At 41.1% G+C, this 20,145-nt stretch overlaps 1 protein-coding gene across 1 annotated transcript; it reads right to left on the reverse strand.

Moving 5' to 3' along the window:
* Positions 1-595: 595 nt before the first annotated feature.
* Positions 596-19,698, reverse strand: HSPA4L (heat shock protein family A (Hsp70) member 4 like). Its single transcript, XM_042048558.1, is given in 20 exon segments — positions 596-662; positions 664-831; positions 1,277-1,438; positions 1,788-1,907; positions 2,864-2,971; positions 3,583-3,708; positions 4,053-4,190; positions 4,672-4,773; positions 6,817-7,019; positions 8,246-8,379; positions 8,777-8,883; positions 9,380-9,531; positions 10,682-10,758; positions 10,844-11,088; positions 11,702-11,835; positions 12,717-12,816; positions 14,224-14,346; positions 15,259-15,399; positions 16,018-16,075; positions 19,447-19,698. Coding segments are annotated over 20 exon segments (2,532 nt in total). The 5' UTR covers positions 19,554-19,698; the 3' UTR covers positions 596-635.
* Between the last annotated feature and the right edge of the window lie 447 nt (positions 19,699-20,145).

The following is a 20,145-nucleotide window of genomic DNA, read 5'->3' on the forward strand; positions in this document are numbered from 1 at the left end:
GTCATGAAGACTGGTAGTGGTATGGGTACCTAAAAAACGCTTAAGCTCAAACTATTCAGTTCCTATGAAAAAGACCGTACAATTCTCATGGTACATCAACAAGATGGACTGGTATGCCAACTAACCTCTATTTTAATATTTAAATTATAACAATACAATAACTAGAAAAGGTCAGTGCTTCAAGTGACAGGTTTTGCCACTTCAATTCCAATATTTTTTCCAAAATAAAGATGCGATTAGATCTACACTTGAGCATCAGTAGTGCAATACAGTATCCTTTCCTGAATAAAGGAGCTGAGGTTTATCCACAATAAAAGCTTTAAATAAGGTAGATTGTTGCCATTTATATATCAATTCTGTATGTTTGATATAAAATATATTGGGAAAGCTTCAACTGACTTATACAATCTACATTTGGCTAAAGCTCCACATAAGCAGCATCAGTGGAAATGAACATCAGTGGAAATGAACATTATATTAAGGTGTACTTAATATAAAACACTTTCAAAACTACTCAGCAACAAATGACAGAAGGTTGGCTAAGAATAACTGAACATCTGAGGTGTGTACCAGACAAAAAGAATGGACCCTGTGGTTACTTGCACTGTTTTAATGAAGTAAAAGAAATGCAAGATTTAGTCCACTTCCATCTCTCCGGGGGGGTTTGGTCTGCTGAGGGTTGTCCTTTGCTGGTTCAGGTTTTGTTTCCGTAGCGCTCTGTCCATTCACTGGTCCATTGTGTTCCCCGTTGGCTTTGGACTGCCCATCACTGGGAGGTTCTATCTTCGGTTTGGGCTTGGATAGAACAGGATTACAGAAGCTATCCAATTCCTAGTTGTGACACAAGTGAGACAGCAAGGTCATTTGGTGGCTCGGCAACTGCACTCAACTACAACGTCTCTCATTTGTTTCTGGGCCATAATGGCCTGGAATTTCATTGTCAAGGACTAGACTTCTCTATTCTATCAAGGTTAGAAACTTCAAAAAAAGCCTTTCACTACCTGAGGAGCTTCTGATTTGTTACCAACTTGTATGACAATCCATTCTGTAGAAGCCTGGTGCCATAACTCAGGGTATTTTAAAAGGGCTTGTGCAGAGGGACTACTGTACCTCAAGAGCCCACACTGAAGAGTGCTAAAACTGCTGCTCCCTCTGTATAGATTTTTAAATAGCTTTAAAATCTCTGCAGATGTAATATTCTAGTTCAGATCTAGGCCAAAATCTGGTTCAGAAAAAACTGATTAGAATGCAACAAGTACAATGATTTTTTTTTTACCTTAGATTTTGCTAGTATTTCTGCCACTTTGACAACTGGATCCTGAGTTAGACTTAGTTTGTTTTGGGCATTCATTTTGCTGTTCAACCAATTCATAGCCTCGTTAATGTATTTTTCAACTTTCTCCATCTCAGCAGGATCTAGGTGGTCGTATTTTTCATCCTAAGGAGAGAGACAGATACTTGTATCACCAATTAAAATATGCTGCTCCGCCAATTAAGTTAATCTTAGAAGTTACAGAAACACTGCTAACAGCTGTAAATTGAGAGATCCATTTCAAGTGGTACCAGCCACCATAAAAACACATAAATCTTTGATTTTTGTTCTCATGAAGAAGCTCTTTTTTGCTAGCAATGCAAAACAGGTTTAAAGTTCTCAGGAGCAGAAGTACAACAGCCTTTCTAAAGCAGTGTTAAGATGTAACTTTACAGGACTTTTTTAAACACAAAAAACTCTACAGCCAAACTCAAAACACCTATAATCATTGAACAGCTAAATAATTTGGCTTTACCTTATTTTTGTATGCTTCTACTGCTTTCATAAGGAGCTGAATCTTCTTTCCCAGTTCATTTAGAACTTTTGGTCTCTCTTCGTGTTCCATGCATCTTTCCTGGATAGGCTGTCCAAATTTCTGGAGTAATAAGCACAAAGGTCTTTACAAAACACGTACTTCCTTTAGTCTGGTCTAAGAATACAATGCAGCATGGGAAGGAAGGCTGCCTGAAACTCCTTTTCTCACCCACCCAAAGAGCTAAGTCTTTGAATATTGCTTTAGTCCAACAACCAAAAAACCAGACGTTTAAACACAGGAATAGTGACTGTCCTTAATAGGCTGGTATTTTGCAGTTTTCTGCAAAAAGAGCATTTGGAACAGAAACAGTCAGGCTTTAATGGATGCTTTAATTTTCAAGTAGTTCATCTGAAAACTTCTGATTTTATCCACTGTTTGCTTTTTCCTTTTCTTGAATACTGGTATCCAGGCAGTTGCTTGGATCTACACTGCTGTTTCCATCAGTTATCCCTCCCCCAGAGGAAATCTGACTGGAGAGTAAACAGCTGGAGCCCAAGGACTAGAGACATACTTCAACGTGAAGGTAGTAATTCATCACAACTCATATCTCCCCCATCAGATCATTAAAATCTGAATCATTTAGGGGGTGTTTGTCATTAATAATCAAATTATACAATGGAAGCTACTGTTAAAGCACTCCAGAGCCTTTATTGTTGGATATTAGAGCCAAAAATTGGTCTTCCAATACATCTATAGAAGACCACTGAGAACAGGAAAACCAGAATATATATTCTGGAGTGCAATTCTCATTACCCAGGAGCAGTCAAGCTACTCAAAAGCCTCTTTCAGACTGTAAGTCTGACAGAAAATTCCCATAGCAATTAAATCTATTATCATGAGTGACAGTCTGCTTCATTTCAACCATTTTCAAATTAAGAGCACAACTCATATTAAAAGAAAGTGCACCTCTAGTTCTAAGTATTATGTTCATTTCGTAACTGAACGTGCACAACCTGAACACCCCCCGCCCCAAACATACAAGAATGATTTTTCTAGAAAACAACTTAAAACCTTACTTTTAATTCCTGAAGCTTATCCATGTATACTTGTTTTGGCTGGTCCTCTCCATCTTCATAAAGCCAGTTTTCTGTGTCCTCCAACATCAAGGTCAGCTTGTTTGAATCCTACCAAGCAAGTTATGGACAGTCCAGTTCAAAAGGGAACACATCAAATGGGACTTCTCTCCCTGGCACAAACCCACCCTACTCAAAAAAGGACTGCTTCATCAGCTTAAAATATTCAAAGTGACAGCAAAGGAAAACAGTAATTAACAGACTTCAAAGCCAAGATTTAAAGAGTGACGAGAGGCAGGACAGCCCTGTGATTTGCAGGTGAAGTTTACCAGAGTTATAAAATCAGTCCTGAGGCTATTTAAGACAGCCCAAGCACCTCTTAAAGAGTCTTCCATATTCTCAGTTCGTTTTCTTTTTATTCCTACCCACTCATGCCATTCAGAAGCTCGTGGTGATCTGTCCTACTTTCCTATGCTGACCATAGGGTTTTTACTTTCTGCCTGCATCCCCGATCCTTCCTTGCCACTGAGGAAATTCTCAGGCAATAAAGAGCTCTGCAAGTCAAATGTCAGGTGTAAGCATTAACTTGAGCTTCACTGCTGTGAAGTCAAACCATCTCTTACTCCAAACTAGTCCAAGAGACCGCTGCAGCCTCCACAGAACACACACTCAAAAGTTGTAAATACAAAGGAACTTTTCTGAAACATATAGGCAAGTCTAACCTCTTCAGTGATAAACTTCTCAAAGACTCCACACAGTTTGTCTCTGAATTCATACACATATTCTTCAACAGCATTCTTAGCATCATTTCGTTCTTTCTCAAGCTTGTCTTGCATCATCATCTTCCCCTAGGGTCGAGAAAGGCATACTTAAAACTGAAAGCATTTTAACTGTCAGGCTTAGTGACTACTCTTGAAACTGTACCAGAGAACTTGGCAGAGGCCTGATAATTCACAATTACTGATAAAAATGTTCACCTCTGTGTAAGTCATCACTACAAGCACAAGCACAATGGGCTAAGTTAAGTCTAGTGAAATTGAGTCATTTCACCAAAAACCCCAACCAAAACAAAACCCCTTACAATTAAGGGCAAACCCCTGAAGAATTCTAAATTATGTAAGTCAATGGTTGCAAATATTTTTAGTTACTTATTTACAGTGACATTGAGTGGTCATTTGTTCATGCTGCTCACCTCATTTTCTATATAGGAATTGATCAGATCTTGTCCCAGCTGCCTATAGAGGCTTGACTGTATAGGGAGGTCAATACTCTTAACTTTTGTTTTAGCCTTTGGCTGGGGTGGTTGATCTTGCTTTTCTCCAGAAGCAGCCTATGAAGAGAGAGACACTACTAAGAATCCAAATATTACTACCTTTATGCTCAAAAAAGAGAGACAAATGAAACTAGTTAAGACAGCTACAAATTAATCTTATGTAAATTAGCACCTAATTATTCCTCTGTATTCAAAATCACTGCCACCTTCGTTTTGAATGGAACGGGTGAAATTTAACTTCTTTAAAGAGCTGTTAAGAAAACTTGTTCAAAAGCTTAAAGCACTGCATATTATTCTACACAATGTTTCCTAATCTCCCTAAATTCCATCACCATTACAAAACCAGGTTAAACAACAGACACCTACTTCAAAGTCTTAATCATGCTAAGTTGAAAATGGAAGTGCTATGGCAGGATTCCTTACTTGAACCATTTCAACACAGCTCTCCTCTAAATACAGTCCCATGTTTTGCAAATTGTAAAATCAGTAAGTGTGAGAATACTGGGCGAAAAATGTCGAATCAACACTGAATACAAACCTTTGTTTCAGTTCCAGCATTTTCTGCTTCCTCATCTGCTTGGTTCTGTTGTTCAGCTTGACTTTTCTGCACACCTTCTTCTTGATCAACCTGCATTTTATCCTGCCGAGAGTTACATAACTGAATGCAAAAGTTTGCTGTAAGATTTAGGACTGATTATCAATTACAGTAGATCATAGACAACATATGAACTTCAGCATCAATCTTAAAAATTTTTGCTTCACCTTGTTTAAACAGGCATTTTGATGTAGTGTTTGTATTTATATCTTTCAAATTAAATGAAAATTCGACTCTGCTGCTCAATGTTGCTGTCCGTCCCCATTACATAATTACACTGAGCCTTGTGAATACTCACTTTAACTAGAAACAAATACATATAAAATGAAATCAAAGAACATTCTAGCAACACACCACCAACACAGGCAACAACAATGGGTTCTCTATGGAACAGCCAGAACTTTGACCTCCTATCATTTTTGACCTAAACTTTAAAGTTTGCAACCCAAAGCAGAAGTAATTTAATCATTGCAATTATCACTTGCATCAATAAAAATTAGCTGTAGTAGTAGTAACCTCTTGGGAGTGCAACTATCTTCCCTCCTTGCCACCCAAAATAAAGACAGCCTCACTTAAATTTATCAGTAAGTTTGTCACCTATGCCTTATTCCAAATTTAACAATCTGAAAGTCTGTTGAATTACTAGTGCAGATCACTTGGTTTAAGGATTACAACTCCATGTCATCACCGAAAAACACTTTAAATGACACAGTAATGGTTAAGTCTGAAGTTTTCAGGATGATCCTAATACTCAGAGATCCAGAGCCTTAATAACTAACGAGTGGCAACCAAAGCCTGAAAGGTCCGAGACTGCCTCCATTACAAGGAATTAATATTTCTGGATTCACAAACTACATATGCAGGTGAAGTAATTTACTACTAGTTCTGCAAAATGAAAAAAGTTATCTGAGGATTTCAAACTCTAACACAGGTGCCTATGTTGCCATTTAAAGCGGAAAAAAAGAAGGCTACTTTTACCAAATTTGAAGTTTTGCCACTTCAGAATAGAAAAAGTAAAATGTAAATCCTCATTTTACTGTTCTTACTGTTCACACAGAAAAGCCAACAACTGGGAGGAACTGCTTTGCCTACAGAAAATAGCTAGAGAGGGGAAAATAGGACACATTTACACCACAAACCTCCTCCTCAGAGTCGATGGTATCATCCTCAATACTGAAAGGTAATTGCTGACAAGCACCATTGTAAAACAGAAGATGTGTTAGATGAATGAAGTGCTGCAAATGGAAAGTCTGAGCAGGGAAGCAGCTACTCACACTGAACTCAGCACACTCCTAGTAAGCTCCACATGCCTCTTACACTAAATGCCAGCTCTAGCACTTCCAACCTTTGCTCACTTGATTACAAAGCCACAGATGGAGCACTTGCCCACAAGGAACTGCATCATGCTCAGCATTTCAAATATGCTCACATTCCTGGAAAGCAGCGTAGTATTTAAGAAGTTGGCTATATCAATTATGTAATGCTAGTTGTGTAACCATTTGCTCTAATTCCTGTAGGATATCCAACTAAAGTGGGAGAAGCTAAGGCCAAATCTTAGGAGAAAGGCTGCTGGGGCCAGCACTGCTACTGCTGTTTCCAGCTCCAAAGGGTTCCCTGGCATCCAGTTCTCAACTATGCACTGCCAAGGGGTACAGCTGCACCTCACAGGGAGCTACTCTAGGGAGACAGTGAAGTTTTCCATATATAAATAAATAACATGTGTTTTTTACTCATTGAAAACAGTTTGTGAGGAAAAGCAAACCTCTAGAATTAATCTGTCAAGAGATCTCATTAAATATGCTGCCATTTACTAGCAACACTAGATAATGCTAAGAGTAGTAGAGAGATGATAAAGAACAATGAAAAAATTAACTAATTTTTTTAGAATCTGTTTTTCCATTCATTTTTCTTAGTGCCACACTTCACCAGTACTTTAGTAATCAACATGAAGAAATGTGTTACACAAGTGAAGAAGCAATTTAAGGGTGGAGAAGCAGTAACTGTCAGAAGCGAAACACGGTGACTTAACCTGCAATTATCGGCTCTGTTGTCAGAATGACAGTGGAGATATTTACAAGCTTTACATACCAGCTCTTCATCTCTGCCTTGGCTCTTACTTGATGACTCAGTGTCCATGGGTGTGTCATTGTGATCCCCCTCTAAGCTCTGCTTTTCTATGATGGACGCGTTGGCCACGCTGAACAGGCCGTGGATATTGACGCGCACTTTCACCTTCACCTTGGAGTTGTCACCATCGTGCTGGGGACCAACGTTCTGAATAGTGAAACGCCCTTGGAAACAACAGAGATGACTTTAATTGTTGTCCCAAAAAGCAGAGAAAGAAGAAAAAAAAGCCAAACACATTCCACATTCCTTTAAGGGTGTTAATTTAAACAGTGACTTCATGTAACTGAAACTATTTGGAAACTTTCTACTTAGCTGACAATCCTACGATGTAAGCTGCAGGTAGATAAACTAAAAGCTGGTTCCCCAATTATTATCAGTTCACTGATAATTAGTAAGATGTTTTTGCTTTATCTGTATTTCATAAAGAAACAAGACAGTACTTTACTAGGTGTTCTACTTCTCTGTTGCCTTCTGTAACCATCACACTAGAGAAACTACTCTGATTAATCTCAAATGGTTTCTTTTGTACATGTAACTCAAACTTCACACTGGAAACTAAAATGTTAACAGAGAGAAAAGATTCTGTTTGAATTTGATAACATGGCTGCACTACAGCTTTTGGAGAATGAACAGTGCTTAGCAAGGTTTCTGAAAGCAGTGGGGTTGATACTTATTCTGCAACTTGCTGAAAATTTAAGTGTAGATGATGTGCACATGTAAAGGAGAATGTTTCTTCCTCAAGACCACAGACTTCTTGCATAGACAGCCCAACAGACAGCACCAAGTTTGTATCTGATTCATAAATCAGTGAATAAAAATATGAATTAAAGACCCCAAGGAGTCTACTAATAACTGCAAGTAAGGTAGCATTAGCTACCAAGAAACTTATTTGTACCATCTAATTCCTTAGACTCTACTACAGATGCTTAAATTGAGGAAACACCTATCTTTTATATTCTCAGATTAACAGAAAAAGACATGACAGATAGCACTAGACAAGTTATCTGTCCAGACAGGCAACAGCTCCTTTGATCCAATTGCTTTGAAAAATCCAAGCTAGCAGGCACATAAGATCCCTATCAATTTTATAGAGACTGAAAGAACCAGACAATAGAGCACTAAACTCTTTGTGCCTCTTTCTTTTGAAGCATTCAGAAACTGTAAAGATAGACAGAAGGAAGAATGCAGAATTTTTTTTACAAACTGTCAGAGATGTCAATATGGTTTGATCACTACATTTAAACCAACAAGCCTGTGCTGAGCCTTTCTAAAGGGCCTAAGCTTTTCTGTAAGCTAGAAAATATGGAAGTAACATATCTTACAAGAAAGGAGAACCCCTGTTTCCTGTATCAGTGGGAGTTAGGGATGGGGTTTTTATTCGTGTCCTTACCTATTCTGGAATCAGGATAAGGCACTTCTTGTGGATGGGTATAGTAAGCTTCCAAATCAAAAGGCTCCTTCTTGTGGAAAGTAATTACTTTTGAGAATGGAGCAGCATGGTTCTTACTGAAGACTTCACACTCACTAAAGCAATAAAACATTAAGTACCATTAAACCTCTAAGTTCACAGATAATCAAAGTCAAGGTATGTTAAAGATCAGCAGCCCTGCTAACCAAGCAACAATCATGTAGTTTAAGTCAGTTTTTAACAAGAGCTGGAGGTTGAAGGTCTCTCGGTGTCAAAGCATTTTATGTCACACTTACTAAGAATTAGGCAACTTCACTCCAACATTTTAATTACTTGTATTTCCAGTTGTTAAGCAGTAACTGGAACCCAAAAGGTAAAATGCAAAAGAAGAAAATTGAAATTTCAAGTGTTCAAGTGCATGACAGCTTCAAAGCCTGAGGCCTGTTTTTTTCCACAGCTCAACACTTTTCTTTATATCCAAACACACTGTTTTGTAGGCACTGTACAACTTACCCTGTTCCTTCTTCATAAGATGATTTCCATCTCAATGTTATAGAGTAAGGAACAACATCTGTGATGGAAAACTCACGCACTTTAAAAGCTGGAGAAAGAATTGCACACTAGGAAAAAAAAAAGACCGAAGTTTTATTATGTTCGTATGTTCAGCATAGTCAAATAAATAGCAAGTACAAGAATTAAGACTTATGATATAGGTCATATGGAGGTTCTGCTTATCACAGAATTCTTTTTTTTAACAGAAACTTCCTGCAGTTAATTAAACTGAACCATTTAAGTAACAGATGTTACTTCCTCAGTGATTTTCAGTAAAGATACCCAGCAAAGGTTCCCAGTGACTACACAGAAGTGGAACAGCAGAATTTGGGTCCTCAAATTTAACAGGTCTCTAACAAGCCCATCCTTCTAACATGACACAGCAGCAAATTAATGAATGCAACAGACTGGTTTCTGACATGGTCACTGTCATGAATTAGCTAAAGAGCAAGTAACCCTCCATATCTTGTTTCAGCTGTAGTACCTTCTGCTTGTGGTTAGCTGTATTTCATTAGTACATGATGTTAAAGAAGCGATACTAAAGTTTTATTTCAGAAACTATACCTGCAAGGCACAGCCTCTTGCAACAGCTTCATCAGCATTTAGCGTGGTGCTTATCTCTTTACAGAAAAAGTTAGAGATCTGTTCCTTCACTGCTGGAATTCTAGTAGCCCCACCTACTATTTCTATACTGTAGATATCTTCACGCTGAAGTTCTAGAAAAGAGAGTGCATGCCCTTAAGTTATCATCAAGATATCAAAAAGCTATCTTTGGACAAAAAAAAAAAAAAAAGGAAAAAAGAGAAAAGTTCTCTTATTATCTAGACACTGTGACAATAAATATATTTCATGGCTGACAAGATCTTTGTAACTTTTTGTCCCTCCTGTAGGCTACAAAGTTTTCTAGTTGCATAAACCTGGGAAATGCAGAAGCCAAGCATCAATGAAAACAGCTGTTCTTTAAAGTGTGTTGTCCATGTGCATCCCCTTTCTGCTGTGCATGAACTCCAGAAGGGTGAAATTGGGTCTTCTGCACTACTGGACAATACCTGAACTCTCCCAAACAAAACCAACAAAACGAAACCCAAGTAGATCTCATTTTATGTCTGGCTTAATTTTGCTTGCCAAAAGAGAAAACCTTTTAGGTCAGTATATCTAATAAATAGCAGATTGTACTTGAAGGTTAACTTTTTAATTCTGAAATCAGGGTATGTGTATGAAGTCATCTCAAACAACTGTCAGTCCATGAACAGCTCTCCTCAGTAGTTACTCAGGTTTTTATTTCCCGTACCCGCTATCTAGCCAAGCCAGGTCATCAGCAGAGTTCTTCCCTCTCTTTTAGGTGAAGCTGCTGGAACTGGGGGTAAAACCCTTCCTAGTAAAGTCTAATTCTCTCCTTTACACTACATTAGGCAAAAAAAAAAAAAAAAAAAGTTACTTTGTTATTTGCACATGCTTTAGGTAATTCATTTTAAGAATATACTGCCAAATTACCAGGTCAGTGAGGACATGTAAGTATCACATGGAACAGGCTGGCCAGAAGGTTGCAGTAAAGTGTAATATCTTTTACCATCATCATTTTGGTTTGGTTGTTTTGTGCTTTTTTAATAAATTCAGAGTCCCAACCTTTTCCATGACACAGGGTGAACGAGGGTCAATAATCAAGGTTGCAGAGTAGCATGTGCACTAAATGAGGTGGGAATGGTATCATGCATTCATGGCAAGCATATGAATGGAACTTACATTTAACTTTTCAGTATTTAGCTTTGCAATTCTAATAAATACAAAAATACATTGAAAAGTTAATCATTAAAGAGATCAAGAATGACTGGATTACTAGCAGTACCTCAAGTTACTTCTACTTACTGGCTTGATCCATGGCTGCTCTTAGAGGAGGCTCCACTCTGGCCAGAAGGGCAGCACACAGCTGCTCGAACTGAGCTCTGCAGGGCAGGGAGAGTGTTTGGTGTTACTGAGCTGCTCAGAGACCACAAACCCCTGCCCCTCAGTGGCAACAGCAGCCAGTACCTGTTCATCTTACTGGAGACATCCAGGTCATTCATGAAGCACTCGATGTTGAGTGGAAGGTCAGACGCATTCGCACTCATCAGCTTCTTGAGCTTCTCACATTCCTGATACAATCGCAGCAGTGCTCGGGGATTCTCTTTTACATTCAGTTTGTATTTTGTCCTAAATTCTTCAGAGAAGTAATCTACCAAAGCCTCATCAAAATTCCTACCACCTACGAAAGGGTCAAAGGTCGTGGCCAAGACCTGGCAGGAGTCAAAGAACGAGATCAGAAATTATCAGACATTGCTTGTTCTGTGTCATTTACTCAGTGCAGCAAGAGGTGCCACAGGTGACATTTGGCTACCAGAGACAGGTCCACAAAAGCATTCAGCCATTAGTAGGTCACAGGCAGAAGTCTCCAAACCAGGAAGCACAAAGACTGCTCAGTTTTACTTCACATCCTACTGGATTTAGACTTTGAACTGTCATGGATGGCACAAAAGAACCCCAACATCTCGGAGCGACTAAGACAGTTCAAGAATTTCCCACGAGTGAGTCAGCTGCACATCTACAACACTTAGGAGGCTCCCTGAATATGCAAGTATTTCAGGGATATAACGACACAAAAACTCTGCAGCGTGCTTAATTATCAAGCACTTTCCAAAACACACTTTAGGATGCTTCACTTCTGCATTTTACAAAAACTGACTTGCTGAGATAGCTAAAATTTAACAGAGAGGTTTTGTATTCTACTTGTATTTGTCTTTAAAAAATACTTTCTACAGACCTTTTTTTTTAGAAAAACTAATCTTTCCACAGAGCACTATTTTGAGTTTTAAATACTTCAGGCTTTTAATGTATGACTTGAAAGATTACCTTCAGTTTTCCCTTGTTAAAAGCACAGATGGAAACCTGATATGCAGAATGCCCCATATCTACAAAGACCACATTTCTTGGCTTCTCTTCCAAGGCTGGCAGATCTTGCTTGTATATTCCATAGGCTAATGCAACTGGAAAACACCAACCCATGGAAGTGAGGGGAAGCCACACACAGCTGCAGACCACACATTGAAAGCACTACCAAGAGACAGACACTACCCACGTTCACCCTTTCTAAACACCTTCATAACTCTATTCAAATGCCACAAACACGTTGAGAACACATTTTTCATTGACAAGAGGAAAAGAGATGTCAAGTGAAGGTTTAGCACTAATAAAGACTCACCCTGTATTTCAGTTGTGCTTGTACCCAAATTAACACTGCGCAATTTGTGAAACTGCACAGATTGAGACTCTCCCTTGAATTGCCTTACTTTCAGCATTTTTTACCTTAGCTTTGCAAAATTCAAGCATGCCCAAGAAATAAAGAAATGTTTTGGAAGACTAATTTACTCAGATCTAAGATTTCACTGCCAGCACTCACTTGGAAAGCTGTCTGAGACTTTCTAAAAGCAAAGAGAATCAAGAAAAATAAAAATTACTGATTTAAGCAGCTCCAACTTTAGTTCCCATGAAGTGTTACGTACTTCTATGCTCTACCCTAGAATTCACCAAAACCACAGAAGAGGAAAGTAAATTACTTTATAGAAACAGTTGTGCCATTGCTACAGCTGACAGGACTGCCACAACTTTAAGCACAGATCCCAGGTTTATTTCCAAAGCTATTCCCAAGTGTGACTGTGCTCAGGTTAGCAAACCCCAGCTCTCACTGTGCCTCCTGAATGCTGCACACCACCCCACTGCTGTGTTTCCAGTTCCCAAGCTGGATTGGGCAGTACTAGCCTGGACAGCTCTCTCCCAAGCTCCTAATTGTGTAACAGCAGTGTGTCATCACCCTCACATTCAACAGCCTGAATGGCCTTAAAGGACAAAAAAATTTCCAGCCCTTTACCTGCTGTAGTCTCATTCATCAGCTTCAGACAATTTAATCCAGCAATCTGTGCAGCTGCCATTACAGACCTTCTTTCAGCATCAGTGAAGAAACTAGGGACCTGTTTCCAAAAATAATGACATAGGATATTACGGGATATGGATTTTTTAATTTAAAGAAATTAGACTTGCCCATCAAGCTACCCTATAAATGTCATTACCACAAGAAACTGTTATAAGCTACCCTCAAATTAATAAGGCAGCCTGAATAAAATAAATAGCTAGGTAATTTATTTTAGTGCATATTTTAATTAAAAGTTCAGAATATGACAAAAATGAAGTGGCATCCAGGGTTGTCTTAAATAAAGCAGATTTTAACACACACCAAAAAAAATATCCTGAAAATGCTTTTTCAGATTCTTCTGATGAGTCATCTTAAAATCTTCACCAGTTTCTGGAAACATTTGTGCAGGACAAAGTCAACCCAACAAATATTCACACATAGCCTCAAAGTAAGTCAATGGCAGAAACAATGCAGCAATGCTGGAATTAAACTTGAACCTGTATCCATTTTTCAGATATCACTTTCACCAGTTCCAGCTTACAGTGTGCTACAAGGTTCAGTGCCACCAAAAATAGCCACAGCACAATCAGAGCCCATTTAGGATCTGGCTGCAATCACTTGGCACCTCTTCAGCAGATGGAGAGCTCCATTCACTTTGTGTTTTGTTGGCTACCACTGTGGGGCATTGCCAGGGATCCCTGTGTGTGGGAGGTATTCTCCCAGTATCTTTGTATGCCATAAGGAAGAAAGAAAAAACATCAAAGCAGATTTCTAACAGCTGAAGTACACAGCTTTCCAGTTCCCATGTCTCCCTCTGACAGAGAAGGGGTAACTGCAATCCTTCATGCTCAAACTTCTCCCCAGGGCCAGTAAACAAAGACCATGTGAAAAGCAGACACAAGACTTTGTATCAGGAACAAAACATCTTCAAGCTCCACCCTTACCCCGTGGGTAAGGACACCAGCTAAAAAAACATGAGCAAACCAACCAAATAAAAAGTCAACTAGTTTGGGCTTGTCAAATTATCAGCATGACCCTCAGAGCCCTAAGTTCAGGCGATTCAACTGCACTACAACAGTGCTCAACCATGTAACAAAGAAATTTAACACGAATGTAGGAAGGCTCTTTGGAAGCAAGGAGGATATGTTTGCCCCTAGGACAGCTCCCATTTGGAACAAACTGCAGTAATCAGAAATACTGTATGTAGCCCTTGGAGACAGACAGACTGGACCAGCTTAAGTATTATGTTCTTTCTGAAAACCCACTCTTGGTTTAACGACTTCTTCATCTCCGCACACGTGCTTCGAGGAGGATTCTCATTTGGAAAACCTGTAACAAAGGCCCATTTTTGGGGATATGATTTCTATCCACTACTTGTACTACTTACCATTGCACCATGGTATAATAAATGGTCCTAGCTTGCATAAAGCTGTCTATGGATTGCAATAATTATATCACAACTTACTGAAATCACACAGTCAGCCACTGGTTTCTTCAAAGCACTTTCCGAAGTCTCCTTCAGTTTGGCCAGCAACATTCCTGTGATCTGTTCCACTGCAAACAGTCTCTCCTCATCCAGGTACCTCACCTGAGACACAGCATTGGGATTCTGTGATCAATCATCTCAACTTTGCTCTCAAGATGTGCCATTTGGACTTTATTTGACATGTTGAGCATTGAGACCCATTTAACACCAGGCTCTAGACACAAGCAACTCCCTATCAATTGATTTGTGCTTACTGCAACAAATCTTGAACAGTTCAGATTGGTTTTTTTTTGTGGGAAGATTAACACCTCAGTTATTCCAAGGGACTATTCACAATGATACAGTATTTCTGTATTTTTTAAATTTAAAAAACAACAACAAAAAAGCACATTACACATAGGATCACTTTGTCCTATAACACAAGCTAAAAATACAAGTTTTGGAGCAAACCCAAGGAACATCTGCTTCTTGCAACAGTCACTCAGGAGCAGGGAAGGAGGGAGGGAAGGTGTAAACGAGGCAATTCCAACAGTCCTGCCCTGCTCAGGGAACACAGTCGAGTCCTCAGCCTTCATGGGAGGTTGTGTGTCCCAAATTTCTAACAAGCTACCATTTCTCCAGCAATCCCAAGCACTCCTGCCATTTCGTTTGGAAGCAAATTAAAAGTAATTTCTTCAAATTTCATATTCAGAGCGTTATATTGTTTTCCTGACACTTAGTCTCTGAATGTCTGATGGGAACTAATAATCTCACACTGTAATTATACAGATTTGAAGGTAAATCTAGTAAGATGAAGTGAAAAGCTACTAATGTGACTATGGAAACTAGTACGATTGATGAGAAACCTCAATGGACATCTTGGAGAAAGTACAGGACTTATGTAGAGACACAGGGATGTCACAGGAATGTATTTAATTTTCTTAAGGAAAATGTAAGTGACCACACAGGAAGTGACAAAGCCCCAAAGTGCTCATCCCTACCACTGGAGAGATTCCACCCAAAGCTCTCACTCACCTTTACTCCAACGGAGCCATTTGGCATCTTCTGAAGTTCATAGGGAAGTTTGGCCCTCTCAGCTTGTATGTAAGGATCTTCAAACGCTCTTCCATGGAGTTTTTTGAAACCATGTACCGCATTTTTTACATTTGTGATGATCTGTGGCAAAGATATTTTCATTACCCATGAAACTCTGATAAAGAGGACTGTGCAGAAAGGCATTTCTTATGTTGGGCTTAACGCACACACAGACCACTGTCAAGCCCCACACATTCGCTGGGAAGCAAAGTGTGAGGAAAGAGAAAGAATCATCTAGTTTTTAATCTATGGCCTCTATTAAAAAAATTCAAATGTACTTCTCTCTGTAACATCTATCAACTTGCTGCCATCGATTTTCACTGTACTTTTTATTTTAAAGGAGCTTTCTTTTACAGCATGCAATATCTAAGATCCTGTATTGTTGCAGTGGCTGCCTGCAGGAACTAATGAAGCTATTACCTACATTAACCTTAAATGAACCTTCAACAAATTAAGACATTTCCCTTCCTTTTGAAGTTCTCCTCTAGTTCAGATCCCATCTGGATGTCAAGCCTCCCCACACCTATTCACTCATCAGTGTTTTAACCTAGTTATTTTCAGGACAAGCTTCTAACCAAAGAAAGGATGAAAACAAATCCCAACAAACACAGTATGTAAACTATCAGAAGAAACTACTCCAGGACAATATTCTCCAAGATGAACTTGTTTACTAGCCTAAAAAGTTTTTGATCCATTTACCTGGCTCTTTGCTGCATTCCCAATAGCTCGGGTCTTGGATCCTAAAGATATACATGCTCTAAAAAAAAAAAAAAATTCAGCTGTAAAAAAAAACATTGTAAAATAGTTCCATGGTACTTTAGAACACTCACAAGAATTCAAGCAGCCGAACATGGATGTGTTAAGTAACAGCACTACTGGATGACACACCAGAATCTGAAGCAGAATTATAGTTATTTTGTTCTTTGTAAACTAGTTTAGAAACAGCAAGCAATTTCAACTGTTGTCATTCTAATTGCAAAAAAAGCTTGTATGTTCTACAGATCTTATCATGAAGGAAAGGCACTGATAGTTACTTCTGGGTCACAGGTAAAAACATAAGATTTAATTCAAACCCCTGAACTTTAGCAGTCAGGTTCTCTCGACTCAACAACTCTTGAGTCAGACAGGGACACATTTTCACTCTAAGAGCTCTTAGCAACAATCCTAAGACAACAATTAAAGAGCCCACAAACCATCTAAGCCCACCGGAGCTGAACAAGCTGTTAAGTGCATCCACTACTGAGGACTAGCAGGCACACGCCGCAAACAGGCAGAAGGGGAGAGATCTGGGGACAGCTCCCACGCACCCCGGGCTTGGGAAGCTCTACTGAAATCCACAGCTCCTTGCAGCTTCTTGGATCAGCAAAGGCTGCCTCAGGTCCCAGCCACCATCTGGTCCCTCATCACTGCCTTGGGAAATGTTCTTTTTTTTTTTTTTTTCTGCAAGTTACTAACACCACACCTTTGTATCACAGACCTGAAATACAACTCCTGCCTAAAAGGCAAGAGATCTGGCTACAACCATTCAGGAGTAAGCAACAGAGGAACGCAGATTTCACACAGCTCAAATGCAATCGTTGATGAATATATAAAGGTCACTCTAGCAGATTGCTTCCTGCTTTCTCTCCATCACTGAGGGCACAGCAATTTGATAGTATTTTCTAGCAATCTCTTCTCTCTGACATCCAAAACCCTCTCCAGATTTAACTGCTGCATACACACGAAGCATTACCCTACATTTTCAAACACGTAGTTCAGCTTCCACAAACAACTTTTACAATTTTTGATGTCACAGCACTACAGTTGCCAATTACTCTTTGTGATAATTAAGGAAAGTCGGATAAATGAGCAATTTCCAAAGTAAGTAAATGGTTTACACACCAATGCTATTGCATCACACCTTCTCAGTGCAGGAATCTGCCTCTGCCGACAGAGAGCATTACTTGTACATTACCACATGCACAGCACGAAGCACCAACTCAGAGCCACCACAGCTCCTGCCAGGGTTTACTTCAATTACTCACTTCCAGCACAGAGGGATGGATGGTTTCTTCCTCCCTCCGCTGAGAAGCAGAGATGTCAAAAAAATACATGTGCCCTCCTTGGCTTCAAACCATTCAGTAGTTTCCAAGATTCCTTATTACATCATCTTAATTACAGCGAGTGATCACATTAATTACACCTGGTCTGAAGTAACTTATGAGCTATCAACAACTGTCTTGTTTTTCCAAAAAACCACAGTGGTGAGGCAAAGCACCTGAAAGGGCCATTTGCCATGAGTTTAATGTGCCAGAAGCGCTGGAAACGTGCTCAACAGATCTGCTGAAGTTCCCAGTTCAGGAGAAGTCAAGTGTCAGTAAACTTTCAAAGAGATACAGGGCCAAAAGCCAGGAAATATCCAAGTTCTACTGAAATGCATGGCTTATTGACAGAACATTTTTCCTTTTTTTGTAAAGTATTTGTGCTAAAGCTTCCGGTATGATACATGGTTTTACAAACACCGACAATCCCAAGCACTGGATTATAGGATGTAGTTAACTAAAAGCTAATTCAAGTCCTTGCACGATGTGAGCACCTCTATAGGAACATTTAAATAAGAGGCTCATTTACTGTGTTGCTATGTACAGTAAGAGAAGTTTTGATTTAAGAATTGGATCTGTCTGCACCACTCAAATCCCACTTGAAGTAAAGATTTAGCTACTATGATAAACTTACATAACAGTAATGAACCTGTTACATTTCCCTTTACCTTTGTTTGGTTTGTCTCAAGACAATAATATTAGAAAAGACATTCCTCAAATTCTCCTGTATTACTACATTTTGAGACAGAAAAGGCCAAGGAAAATACTACTTTAAGTGTGACAGCTACTGTCTTTAAGTACATGTGCACTCCAGATGCTGTAATTGCTAACTTGACCTATTTCATCATCATTTTGCAAGTATCTTGAAAGTACAGTTAATCAGACAGTAGTGTGAAAAACATTAAATGCAGGTAAGCCTACCTGCAAAGAACACACTCCAAAAATAGCTAAGAATTGGAAATGCTCTTCGTCACAAGGAGGAAGGAAACTGCAGCTGCCTGAGGATTCTCTGGGCAACAATTTCATGGGATACTTTGCATTTGAAAGGCCACAGAATTTCAGGTCTTCACTGCATATCTAGTACAAGAGGATAATTACGCCCCGAGAGTTAATATGAGAAATATATTTTTCTAAATAGTAAAAAACTTTAAAGAGTATTCCCACTAAAACAGACGCCATGCATTTTGGCCATCAACTTCTTTGCGCTTTTAAAATACAACTTTTTAGAAAGCAAACCTACACCTACATTTTTCCAGGATCAGGGCAGCAGTGCCGGAGTTACTACAGAGTCTCTCACAGCAGAAACAGCTTTCTCTGTTGGCTACAAGTCGCTTTGTAAAAAGGAAAGCACCATCCAGCCCCCGATTTTTATGAGTTTTACACGAATTCCTGAATCCTCCTTCAAAATTATGCACAGATGGAGCTGTAAAAATCCTAGACGTATCCCATAGAAACAGAGAAGCAAAATCTCCACCTACTCTTGCGTCTCCCATCATCACGGACGTTGCCCCCGGGCCCCCCCCCCCCCCCCGCGCCTTCCTCGCCAGACCTCGGTATTCCAGGGCCAGCAGATGTGGTGCAAGTAAGAACAGGTTTAAGGAGAGGGAACTAACTCATCGCGCCGCTTCCCTGCTGAATCAACCTCCTCCTCCTCCTCCTCGCCAGTCTCGCTACCACTCATGTAATTGTTAATGGAAACGCTCCCAGCCCTGGCAGCCGTTCCAGAGTTGGGGAAACACATGCACTCCACGGAGATCTTTGGCTACCCCAAACCAAAGCGCTGCAAAGACAGGAATACGCCGTGCCCGTGGAGCCGCGCCGCTCCTCCAGCAGCACGGCGCGGGATTTCAAGGACACGCACCGCCAGGAGCCGGGACGCACACAGAAATACGAGTGTTTCCCCAGCACACGCACTCCCGGGAAGGAGCACTCTCCCGGCTCCCGGCTCGGCCGGCACAGCCGCGGGCGCCGGGGCGGGAGGGGGATCCCGCGGGGGGAAGGCGCGGGGCAGCCCCCGGCGGGCGGGGCCCGGCGCGCCGGTACTCACGGGGTGCAGCGGTCGCTGTACTCGTTGGCGATGGTCTCGATGCCGCCGCTGCGCGCCACGCCGATGTAGCAGTTGAGGAAGCCGAGGTCGATGCCGACCACAGACATGGCTGCGCCCGGTGCTCCGCGCGCGCCGCGGGAACTGGGACTGGGACCGGCCGCGGCTCCGCGCCCGCCGCTCCCCCACTGCGGAGCGCCAGCACCAACCGGCAGCGGGCCCGCCGTGCGCAGGCGCCGCCGGCGGGAGCCCGCCCGGCCCCGGCGCCGCCTCGGCTCTTTCCGGCAGGGCTCGGGCGGCGCTGCCCTTCCAGAAGGATCTGGAACGGGAGGGATGCGGGCAAGCGGGGAGGGAGCAGCCCCGCCCAGAGCGCCGCCCCGCGCCCGCGTCAGCGCTGCGGAGGCACCGCCCCGCACGACTTAAAGGGTCCGGGGAGCGCGGCTGCCGCTCCCGTCAGTGCCACATGGGCCGAGTTAATGGGATTATAACGATCCGGAGCAATTAGTGCGGAGCGGCGATCGGGGCCATTAGCACAGCCGTGCTTGGAGTGAGCCGCCACGGACCTGCCGCGAGGAGGGGGCAGACCCCGGCTCCTGGAGCAGATGGAACCGGAGAACCCTAAAGGGCCGAGGCACAGGATGAGCCCTGTGGTGAAAGCCCAGTTAGGCCCAGGCATCTGTGTCCGGCACTGAGGTGGGGATG

This window comes from Corvus kubaryi, unplaced genomic scaffold (assembly GCF_017639235.1).
Source record: "Corvus kubaryi isolate FWS band 111438036 unplaced genomic scaffold, C.kubaryi_AGA036_p1.0 67, whole genome shotgun sequence".
NCBI classification, from domain to species: Eukaryota; Metazoa; Chordata; class Aves; order Passeriformes; family Corvidae; genus Corvus; species Corvus kubaryi.